We start from the raw sequence: 11,761 nt of genomic DNA on the forward strand, positions 1-11,761 counted from the left end.
TTAGAAGCTGACATCTCTATACTGCACATTTCCCGTAGAATTGTTAGACTAACAGCCAGGAGCTACAGTTTCCTCCCTTCTCATTGACCTCCAGACCCGATCTGAGATCAGCATGGAGACCATTTGCCCCTCTTCAGTGGTATCTGATCTGTGGACTACCATCTAAACTGTTGGTTTCCAAGAATCATTGAGTACATGCTTAACGAAGACTTCTGGGCCCAACCCTGTAAGTTCCGGTTCCCTAGGCTGGGGGTAGGCTTAGAGAGTTCACCTCATCTGTCTCTCTAACGAGTATCAGAGCAGGTAGGCCATTTCCAAATTGGAGAAACACTGGTGTAGAGCATCCCAAGTTGGAAAATATAATAAACACAATCTTATTGCCTTGATCCTATTGCCAGGGTTATTACTGAGGCTAAGATATTATTCTACTGTGAGATGCTTACGCCAGTAAAGGATAATAGCCGCGGAAGAGAAGTTAGAATCTCTGTCCCTCAAACACTGAATATGCCAATCAGCACAGCCTCAACCCAAGGACCTATGATATAACTCAGGCTGGTCTGGCTCTGCCCATCTGTTTGCCATATGGCTAGTTATGAGAAAACAATGTGTCTCCTGAAAAACCATTACAGCGTTGAGTCCTGATCTTGAGATGGCCCGTGCAGCCTTCTACACTGCTCTTGGGTGAGAAAGCAGAAGAGTTGCACATCTAGACCAAGGGGCAGCAGAAGGTGCTCAAACCCCATTGTGGGTCCGAGGGGGCATAACTGACAGGCTAGGCTCAGGGTGAAAGGGCTAAGTCATTTGCCCCATGCCCTGGGATGATTGTCTCCATCTGGCCACTCACCTGAGCCACGTGGATGAACTTGATGAAGACCTCTGCCCGGAGCTGCGGGGTGGGACGGCTGAGAACCATCAGCTGTACCCACTGGGAGATGCCATTGCACAGGGCAATGGACCGCTCCATGGTGGGGTTCTCCTTCACGCAGCTATTTACAAGGTAATTTTGATAATCAGAGAACTGGAGGGAAAAAAGACAACCATCAGGTATTCTTGGAGTTCTGAGGGACACATCAGCTCTGCTCAGTGGTGGCTGGGAACCAGTATGGACAAACAAGTCTGTGGCTACCTTCCTGGCATCTGTGTTCCCAGGCCCAAAAGAGTGATGTGTGGGAGCTCACATCGGGACCTCTCTATATGAAGTCCATTAGGCACAGAAGGATGAGTACACATCAATTAACCCAAATAACATACTTGAGTAGATGGTGTTCCCTCTCTTCTGAATAGAGCATAGCATAGTAGAAAATGTTTGTTAGTTCCAACTGTGAATCTCCAGTTTGTGAACACAATTCTCCTTCTAGGACCTTTCTCTTTCCACCTGCTGTCTACAAAAAGCTGTGATCATGAAACCTCCTATTTCGAACATGAGCCTGCTCTAAACTCAAGATAACACACGGGATGGGAGCAGTTCTGTTCTTCACAGTCCTGCACAAATGTGAAGTGGTGTTAATAGGAAAGCCATGCTAGCACTAGCCTGTCTGAACCACCTTGAGCAGGGGCCAAGTGAGAAGGGCACCTGGGACACAGCTAAATAAACACACAGTGACCATGTTTGCCCAACCTGTCCATTGTATTAGCTATGGGTAACAATGGGGCTGTGTGTGTGAGGCTGAAACATCCTGGACTGTTCGCTCTAAGTGATGATTATAGCTGACATGTCCCTGCCACAAGAGTCTCTCAGCTTCAACAGTAAAGAAGAACCTAGTCTCCAGGGATACACCTATGGGAAGCTCTGGTGCTGTACTGAACTCTGCACTTTGAAAGCCAGTGCAGGCAGCTGAAATGGCTGGTAGCATGTGAGTGAAGCATCAGGACCAAGCTAAATGCCAATGTATGCCTTGCCGGTCTACCTTTCTAGTGCTGCAGAGATGTTGGGAATCCCAACCAGATGAAGACTGGCCATTCCAACCAGCCTCTGCTGACACCTGTTAGACTTGTAGAGTGGTGGAAAAGAAATGAGAGAGAGAGAGAGAGAGAGAGAGAGAGAGAGAGAGAGAGAGAGAGAGAGAGAGAGAGAGAATATGAATGCCTGCCTTGCCTAAATAAAACAGATGCCCAGATGCCCATCAACCAATCTCCACCCCGTGGTGCTGTGACTGCTGGTGGGTGGACACACCTGAGTGGGACAAAAGCACTCTTTAGAAGAGCAATGAGACAGGCACAGAAAGCCACGTTCTTCCTGGATCTGAGAGGAAGTGGTCACCCTCATTCCAGTGAATGCAGTATATTCCTTCTCACTAGAAATAGGTCCAATCTCTTGTTCTCTTTAAAAGAGAAGATTTGATATAACTTTCCCACAAAGAGTTAAACAAATCACAGCGGAGATACATTTCCCCAGTGTTGGAGGGAAAATTATTTATTTGCGAAAACTGCCTAGGAAAAATAAAAAGCAAACAAGGAACCTACCAAAATAGCCTTCTACGAAGGGGCCATGCCACTCAAAAGGTACAAGGTTGAAGTTTCTGTTTGTAAACAGAGCACTATTCAGCTCGGAGATACTGGCTCGGAGTCTCTCCCTCACTGTTACTTCTGCCTTCCTGCAGCTGAGCACTGGCACCAAGCAGACATCCTGCAGGCCCGGGACAGCTCTGCCAGGTTCTCCAGCAGAGCTCTGATTTCCAGGGTGATAATGGCCTCTTTTCAGAGGCTTTCAGCTGTCTAGCCTTGGGACAGGGCAGGTGGGCTAAACAGAAAACCTGAAGCTGGAGCCTCACATTGGGGGCCCAGCACTCTGCCTGAGGGGTGCCCATGAGGAAACTGGGTAGTTAGCACGGGGGAGTGTTAGGAGCCAGCTCCAAGGGGAAGCTCCCGGGTCTCTGGTTGGGCGATGGCAGTCAGGATATCAATGTTATGGGAGAAGCTATGACCTAACCTCTGCAATCTGGTGTGCTCATCTCCATCCACACGCAGCAGCTGGGCTCAATAAGTTGGTGCTGAGTGACTGGGAGACATGAACTCCAACTCTAGTAAACTGTGCAGACCTTGCTCAAGTCAACCCTCGGGCCCTCCATCCTACACCTGGGGAATACGGGTCATTGAGAGGCAGGCAGCACGATACTAGCTGGTGTCAGAGCAAAACTGAACCAGTACCTGTGGGTGGGAGCAGGGCCTGAGTGGTGTAAGCGCCAGGTTTCAGGAAAGCACATTGGCCAGTGACAGCATGTTGCATTTAGCAGCATGGCAAGCTCCCTTGGGTGGGGGACAAGTGCTCTTGTGTGGAATAGTGTTCTCGGGTTCCCTGCAGAGGTAGTTGTGAGGACTAGAGTGAGGACAGGATGTGCTGGGATCTCTCCCTGTTACTGATGGTTAAATGAATCCTCTCCCTTCACCTCTCTCCACCTTTGCCCTGCTTGGCTATTCCAACAGCGTGAGCTTGGTCAGCAGTTTGCTTCCAGAATGCTGGCCGTGTGGGCACCATTTTAGGAATTTAGGTATGTTTTAGAAAGATTGGTCACATTTGTTTTACTTTTTGGACTTCCCAGAGCTATTCAAAGCCTATGCTGGAATTTAACTCTTAGGGAACCTAGTTCCATTTTTTTCTTTTCTTCTTCTTGTTAAACAATTTTCTAAAAGTCTAATGATTTTCAGGGGTGAAGGGCACTCGAACCCTCATTTGCAGGCACGCATGCAGGATATCGTGTGAACCCTCATATGCAGGCACGCATGCAGGATATCGTGTGTATCCCCAGTGCCATATCTTGATAGGCCGAATGAATGCTAGAGTGGTATGTGGGCACAGAGGGTGTGACACGGGGAAGCAGAGCATGGGCAGCCACAGGAATTCTGACGGCATTGGGTTTCCAGATCCCACGATGCCTGCTAGGGAAGTCTCCCGGCACTATGGGCAGGGAGAGGGGTCACACTGGGTCAAGAGGGCAACTGGCGGCGGACGTTCTCTGCCCATGTTCGAAAGCTTCCCAGAGTAGGTTTCCTCTTGCCCCTGGGCTACGTACAGATATCCTTCGGAAGGACTTGAACTCAAGGTAGGTGAGGTGTTCGGACAGTTCTTCGGGTTCCAGATGGTCAAACAGCAGGGAGACTTTCCGCTTCTTGCTGGTGTTTGACTTTATCCTTTGAGTCAGTTTCCTGGACCAGTCTCGAGAATTACTTTTGTGGGTAAATGAGAAAAGGAGAAGAATAAGCTACTAGTGCTTTGCATGAGTAGTAAGCACACTGGCGTGACCCACAAGAATTCCCAAGGTGCAGTTGACCAGCTCCCCTCGGTGTAAACGATGCATTAACCGAGTTTCTCCCAGCCAACTTTTCCCCATAATAACAGTTCAAAGAAGTGGGTCTTCTGCATGCAGCAGGAGGGACAGACAGGAGGACAGTGGGAAGGGGCGCTTGTAGGCATTGGTCCTGGCCCTTCCTCTGGCCTTACTGTATCTACTCTTTTGATGCCTCTGTGTGTTCTTCCATTCCTGTTAGGGTTATGGGACCGTTGGTGGAAATCATAAGAGGAGGGCAATTTTCAGACAAGCTCAGAGAAAAACAGCAGACACTCTGCTGCAAGGAATCACTGGTAGGAGGGTGTGGTCACCCTGGGCAGAAACAAGGCACTTTCCTCCAGTGGCCCCAGTTATGAAAATGACCATATAACCTAGCTGAGCCGAGAATGACCGACCCAGTGACTCCTCAGCATCCTCACAGCGCACCCCAGACTCTCTTAATCTCTGGTTTGTGCTAAGCAGAGGAAAGCAGCTAGTGTTGGAAGGCAGTGGGCGCAAGCTTGCGTTTCTAAACCAGCATTTCTAACAGCCTCGGCTCAGGGTGTAAGGATTCCTTGGTTTTAAGTTTGGGAAAGGCTACAAATTCTGTAGACCTCTTCTTCTCTGTATTCAAGACTTTCAAATGTATGACAAAGGAAAGCATAACTTGCAATTCCTTAAACACATCAAGTCAGGCAATATCCTCAACTAACATTTTCTAAAGAATGAATGGTGAAAAACTTTGGGAGACAAAATTCAGCTAGAAAATACCGGGACAGAAGACTAAGGTTTTCAAGAGGCTTCGGGCTCTAGGTTTTGTTTTTTTTTTTTTTTTATCTTTAAAATGAAAAGATTGTTACTTTGAAAAATGAATCTCTCTTATCTATCAAGTTGTGTAAGTCCAAGCAGACAAGTATAGAGGACCCAGATGGATGAACAGATTGATTTGGGATTGTGGGGTGCAGCTTTGAAATCAGAGCTTTGTGCATGGGTGTCACACACAGGGCTCCGAGTACAGCTACGTCTCTGCCCCTAGGGCGCATCATAGCTGTGTCAAATAAATGGCGGCGGCGATAACAAGATGAGGGAGAGACCAGTCACAGAGCCCAGGCCAGTCAGTCACAGAGCCCAGGCCAGTCACAGAGCCCAGGCCAGTCACAGAGCCCAGGCCAGTCACAGAGCCCAGGCCAGTCAGTCACAGAGCCCAGGCCAGTCACAGACCCTAGGCAAAAACAGGAGTTTGGATCTCTCCAATATGCTGCAGTTCTAGAACTCTGTATTTGGGGAATTTGTATTATTGCAAAATAATTAACCACACATAAAAACCCCAACATGTAATATGTGTGCCCTTCTTCCCCAAATTAAGAAGGGCTCATTTTCAAGAGTGAGCCAACCATGTGAATAAGGAACTCAAAGAATGGTGTGAAATATCCCTGAGTTCCTTCTCAGCGCTGGGACTCTAGTGGTCTTTCACAGACATTTACATGTGTTCTAACTCTCTGCCTGGTCCATTAAGTTCAGGGGTGCCCGTTGCACCAATGACGAATGAGGCCCTAGTCCAGACACTGAGCTCTCGGTTTCTCATGGGCTGGACACCTTCTAGCAAGGTCTGGCTGCCTTCGGCTGTTTACTCCAGGCCCTGCAGCTTCTCCTTGGGGGCCTCTCTGCTTTCCTACTAAATGTCAAGTTATCTTTGGGGGGGGCTCTCTGAAGCTGCCTGTCTGAACTTCTTAGAAGTGGAGGGAATGAGAGGCCCAGCACCCCAGCTCAGGTGACCGGCGGGAGGTGGCTTCAAAGGACCCACCAGAACACTCACATTTGCGTCGTGTCAATGAGGCGGCAGTGGGACTCCTCACCATTGGCTTTCACCAGGTCCTGAAACTCTTCCATAGTGCTGGTCAAGCTGGCATCCATTTTGAACATGATCCAGAATTCCGTTATCCAATACCTACAAGGAGGCAGTTAGAAAGAACACTGAGCCCAGGGCTTCACAGTTAGGCAGAGGCCCAAAGGAATTTGAAGCTACAAAAAGCACACAGAAGAAGACAGAGGGTGATTTGTCTGTAGTAAAAGATCTGGGGGTAGAGGGTTCCCGAGGGGAGAAAACCACCTAGCAGGTTTCAGTGTCTCCACACACAAATGCTTTGATAGGACAAGGAGTATCAATATCAAAGAACCCAGACAGGATCTAGACACGACCATGTAGACAAGCAAATATTCAAAACTGGGGTGTGTAAAGTATGTTTTATCACGTTATTATAACTATGAAAAATATTGTATATCAAAAACTTGTAAAAATTAGAATTTTTTTACAACAGAAAGCTAATCAAAAGATATACAGTATAAGCTGGGCAGTGATGGTTCATACCTTTATCTCATCACTTGCGAGGCAGAAGCAGGCAGATCTCTATGAGTTTGAGGCCAGCCTGGTCTATAAAACCAGTTCCAGGACAGCTACCTGTCTCAAAAAACCAAAAAAAAAAAAAACCCCACAAAAAACAAACAAACAAAAAACCCAAACAAACACCCCCCCCCCAAAATATACAGTATAAAAGCATTCTATATACACACATATTGTGTTTGTTTGTTTGTTGATTTTTGAGACAGGGTTTCTCTGTATAGTTCTGGCTGTCCTGAAACTCACTCTGTAGATCAAGATGGCTGCAAATTCAGAGATCTGCCTGCTTCTGCCTCCCGAGTCCTGGGATTAAAGCGTACAAAAGCAAGGGGATGGGAACATGAGCAGAAACGGATGAAAAGGAACAAAATATAATGACACTCATGTTTGAAAATGCCATAAGGAAACCCATCAACTGCATGCTAACTTGAAAAATTAGCAAAACTACTACAACAAAAACGTTCATAAAGGATATATACAAAATGGGTAGTTAGTTATGAGTGTTTATTATACTATTTTTAGAATTTTCAAAATGTTCAATGAACTATATTACCACAATAATTAAGACTAAAAATAAAGAATTGTCTTTGTATCCTTCTCTTGTGTCATTTGATACAAATTGTCATAAGACTAAAAGGAAAAAGGATGAGGATCTTAAGCACAAGAACATCAGAGGAAATCCACAGTGTTGAGTTGAGTTTCCTATGTAAGGCCTTTGCTCTTTTAGTCTGTCCAGAGGCAGCCATCAGTGTCAGAGGCAGCCTACAGAAGGCTGAGAGGGAGAGGCTGGGAGGACCAGAAAGAGCAGAAGTCCAGAGAGCAGCTTTTCATCTAACCCCACTCCACATAGTCTCCAAATCACACAGACATTACCTGACAAAATAGCAGATCTTCAGGCAAATTCCCGGAGAATTCTTCTCCAGGGCATCCTTATATGTAGGGCGTGGTTAAGGGAAATGGAAGATGTATTACAGAAACCATAAGCCTCCTATCTTTGGAAGTATGTACAAATCAACCCCTGATAGGTGGGCAAATGACCTCTGGCCTGTGCCCAAGAGACTAGGAGTCCAACTGAATGAGTAAGTTAGAAAGAGATTCTCTTCATCTTGTAAAAATTTTCCAGTAACTGATTTGTGCAGTAACTACTTGGGCTGTGATTTAGGAAAATATATATCCATATATCTTCAAATGTGTTGATAATTAAGAACAGTAACATGAACATTTTCTCCTACATACATACACATATACATATATACACATACATATATGTATATATGCACACACACATATATTAGGCATCATTTGATCAACCTTGTGCATTGCATGGCAAGGAAAACAAAATCATGGAATAATCCAAATATGCAACTAAAGAGTGCTTTAAAAGCCTTTATAATTCTGAATATTTAGGAAGAACAAAAAAACCATGCGTTTACATGTCTTTTGAAATATAAGGCAAGAATATTTGCATACTGAAGCACCTGATGAGAACTCTAGTCCAGTGGTAAATGTGGGTAGGTCCTACCATCTTCTGTTGACAGATTGAAGAGCAAGCTACCTGGTTACTTACCCCACAAAGCCATGGCCTCTTTCTCTTTTAACAACTGAGGCATGATTTACTGCAATGCAGGGGTCAGTGAATTACAGTTGGGCCGGTGGTGAGTCTAGTAATAACCAGCCCAAATCACAGGACAGGCGGCGGAAGCTGTCTTCCCTCAGTAGGTGAAAGTGTATTCCCCTTTGGAAAGCTGAGCTAAATACAGAAAAGGCAGAGCTCATCAGGACCCTGGTGCTGTGTTTACTATGAAAGCCTGTGTGCATTGTAAATGATTTTGAGCATCTTGGACCCACAGACTTGAAACTTCAGTGTGGAATATTTGATTAAGCACAGTAGACATGTGTTTTAAGCTGAAAATCTCACTGATTTTATGGTCAGCTTCAGAACACCCAAGATAATGTTAGTCCATTTGAGTGATAAATCACAACTCAAGGAAAAAAAAAAACCCTAAAATGTAAATCTTAAAGATGAGCAAACTAAACTTGAAAATACAAAAGGTTATGCTAAAATTTGTAATTTTAATAAATATAGGACTAATTTGAAAAATTATATATGAATATATTTGTTTCTTATTAAATCTGTTCATGACATTGGAGCACACAACCCCCCCACACACACACAAATCACAGCCCTCTTCAACACAAAACCTCACACATCAACAACACAATCAAAGTGTGTCCAGGATACCAGTGACAATGGACGAAGGGAAAGGTTCAGAAGTCAAGAACATGGAATGGCCACACATTTCTCTGTTACAATAAGAAAACGTGTAACATCAACATAAATGGCACAAGACATGTTCTTGATACATACTTTTGGGGTTCTATGTTTTTATCAATTTTTTCAACTTGTTAAAATGTTTATTCCTCCTTAGTAAAAGGGAAGGACACACACACACACACACACACACACACACACACACACACACACACCCTCTCTTTTGAAAGAGCTAAGTGGAAATGTCAACTCAAAGGAGTTGGTTTGTTTACAGTGCAGCCTCCTCCCTAGCCTGCTGATGTCTGGTGCATAGGAGTTGCATTCTGTGCAGACCGCAGCAGCTGAGCACTCTGCCTGCCAGGAGGCTTCCAAGCATCCTTCAGAAGGAGGAAGTTCCCCCAGTCCTCAGCTGCTGCGCCTTGGCAAAGGCAATCTGCTCAAGGCTGCTGCTTCTGTGTTAGGCAGTGGTACCGTTGCCTGCAACTGAAAATACAGGGGCCAATGCAGGGTTAAAGAAATGGGCATGCTATGTGGGGTTAAGGAGACAAACAAAAACAAACACACAGAAACAAACAAACGCAGGAAGCAAGCTAACAAATATATTTGAATACCTTAAAATGTTAGCAGGACAAATTGGTCCAGACCTTTAAGAAAACAGTTTATGATAGAGAAATGTAAACTTGAAAGTCATCCTGGGTCCATAGAGTGGTGGAGGAATCATTGTGTGAAACCACCCACAAAAGGTTGCTGAGTGGGAAGACCCAGATGGACCCTGTCTGCACATGTGCTCAGGGGAGAGGTCACATGAGGACCTGGGAAGGACATGGGAAGGTATAGTCCAGGAGTCCTGGGGAAAAAGGCCTCAGAGGCCTGGGCTGCCCATTGCTTCTGGGAGGTAGGAGCAAGGATGGAGCAGAGTCCCCCGGGCCTGGCAGCTGAGAGGCCACAGCGGCACCAGAGGGAAGTCTGCATCTTTCGGTGGGAGCCGCGGTTGCGCTGCAGAGCGAGTGGGAGTAGAGATCGGAGGTTGTGAAGGCAGACTATTTCAGAAGGTTTCACATCCAATTTCTAATCCTACAGTCGAATAAAGGGGAAACAGGGTTAAGAGTTTATTTTTAAATGCGGGACATTTGAATGGCTGGGGAGCAGGTGCCACTGAAAGGCTGTGTGAGCGCACAGGGTAGAGGGGGTGGAGTGTGTGGGATGTGGTGGGGCGGGCAGTGGAGAGGTTGCTGCAGGAACAGCACCCAGTGGTGTCCCAAAGGAGGCCACTTAAGTACATTTAGTCCTGAGGCCAGCACATTTTTAGGGAGGAGTGTTTAATTGCTGGCATTATTCAAAATTACGGGTGCTTGGAGTCAGAAACAGCAGAGTGAACTGGTTTGAAATTCTCTGCAGAGGAGGCACCTACTTACTCCAGGGATGCCTCATTAGGTGGCTCTCTCCCATGCTCTCCCCTTGTCATGCCCCTGGGAGACTGGCCTCTGAGATGAAAGATACAGCTTCATGGAGGAGGTTTAGAGAAGGGAGTCAGTCTGTCCTGTTTCATTTCTGTCAGTCTGTCCTGCCGTTCAGTTTCCCCTTTTCTTCCCCAAGTTGTAGTGTATCTTTTGTTTGTTTTGTTTTCTGGGAAAGGATCTGCACATGTCCTGACTCAGCCCCAGGGACCTAGGCCTCAGGTGCTAACTGATCTCATGTCCCCTACAGCACTTTTCTCTTGGGGACTACAGCTCACAGCATCACCGGCATTCCAAAGGAAAAGGTGGGCTCTTACCACACCCTGCCACAGGAGGCCCACGTCTAGCAAGGTCTAACCATCACAGTCAGTGCCACAGCCTGTGCCACAGCCTAGAGGAAGAAGGCAGTGCACACCATGTGGATGAAGAACATATATGACATGCATCAAGAAATGCATCACTCAAAACTCATAACTGCCATGGTCAGTCTGTGTAGGATGAATATGATTTGTGGCTAATGTATAAGGAAATTGGTTTTACTAGCAAGAAATATTAATATTGCCTGCATCTGTTTGTTGATTTCTTTGACCATCTACCACTCAGAGAAATCAGCATAAACAATATTATCCCACCCAATAGAAGCCACACACACAGGTACACACATACAGGTTCACACACACACACAGGTATTCATACACCAGTGCTCGCGCGCGCGCGCGCGCGCGCACACACACACACACACACACATACACACACACACACACAACTATACCCTTAAGAGGACAGATGGAGCCGTTTACTGCTCAGGTTTATTCCAAACCAATCAAAATAAAAGCACACTTGAAGCTGCAGCCTAAGCTGGTCCCCAAGGATATAGGCTCATGAGTTTTTGCAGCAGCTCGGCCGAGGAGATGATGATTCGGTGCATGGTGAGCACGACTTGTAACAGCTGGTTACTTCGACACAGGTTTCCATCTGCATCTGAAAATGCAAAGAGCAGCGTGTGAGTCCCTCAGAGAGAAATGGTGGGGCCCCCGACCATCCTTCAGGACTCCAGAGGGCAGCCTCGGGCTGTTCAAACACAGATCTCTTCTGGCTGCCTGGTGCTTCAGGTCATCCCTCCTGGCTTTGCCATTCTCCTGTAACCCTCTCCGATCTCCAGGTACCCATTAACCCAGCAGCCCCAAAGGTGATAGAGTCCACATCTAAGGTGAAAGCAGGGGCAGCTCTATGTTTTACAGAACCCAAAGTTTATACAGTTTGGGGTTGAGAGGGACTTCTTTAGGGTCAGAGTGGGAAGTCACAGGGTCAATAGACAGTTAAAATAAATATCTTTCAGAGTTTTTTCAAAGGCACATGGCTAGTTGGA

General features: G+C 46.2%; 1 protein-coding gene across 1 annotated transcript; it reads right to left on the bottom strand.

Moving 5' to 3' along the window:
* Nucleotides 1–763: 763 nt before the first annotated feature.
* Nucleotides 764–11,410, bottom strand: LOC119087226 (RAS guanyl-releasing protein 1-like). The gene is made up of 5 exons (XM_037201922.1): nt 11,268–11,410; nt 7,537–7,599; nt 6,082–6,213; nt 4,011–4,164; nt 764–1,018 (listed from the first exon to the last, which is right to left on the bottom strand). The coding sequence occupies exons 1-5, from the start codon at nt 11,318–11,320 to the stop codon at nt 779–781; spliced, it is 642 nt and encodes a 213-aa protein (XP_037057817.1). The 5' UTR covers nt 11,321–11,410; the 3' UTR covers nt 764–778.
* Between the last annotated feature and the right edge of the window lie 351 nt (nt 11,411–11,761).

This window comes from Peromyscus leucopus, unplaced genomic scaffold (genome assembly GCF_004664715.2).
Source record: "Peromyscus leucopus breed LL Stock unplaced genomic scaffold, UCI_PerLeu_2.1 scaffold_364, whole genome shotgun sequence".
Taxonomy (NCBI): domain Eukaryota; kingdom Metazoa; phylum Chordata; class Mammalia; order Rodentia; family Cricetidae; genus Peromyscus; species Peromyscus leucopus.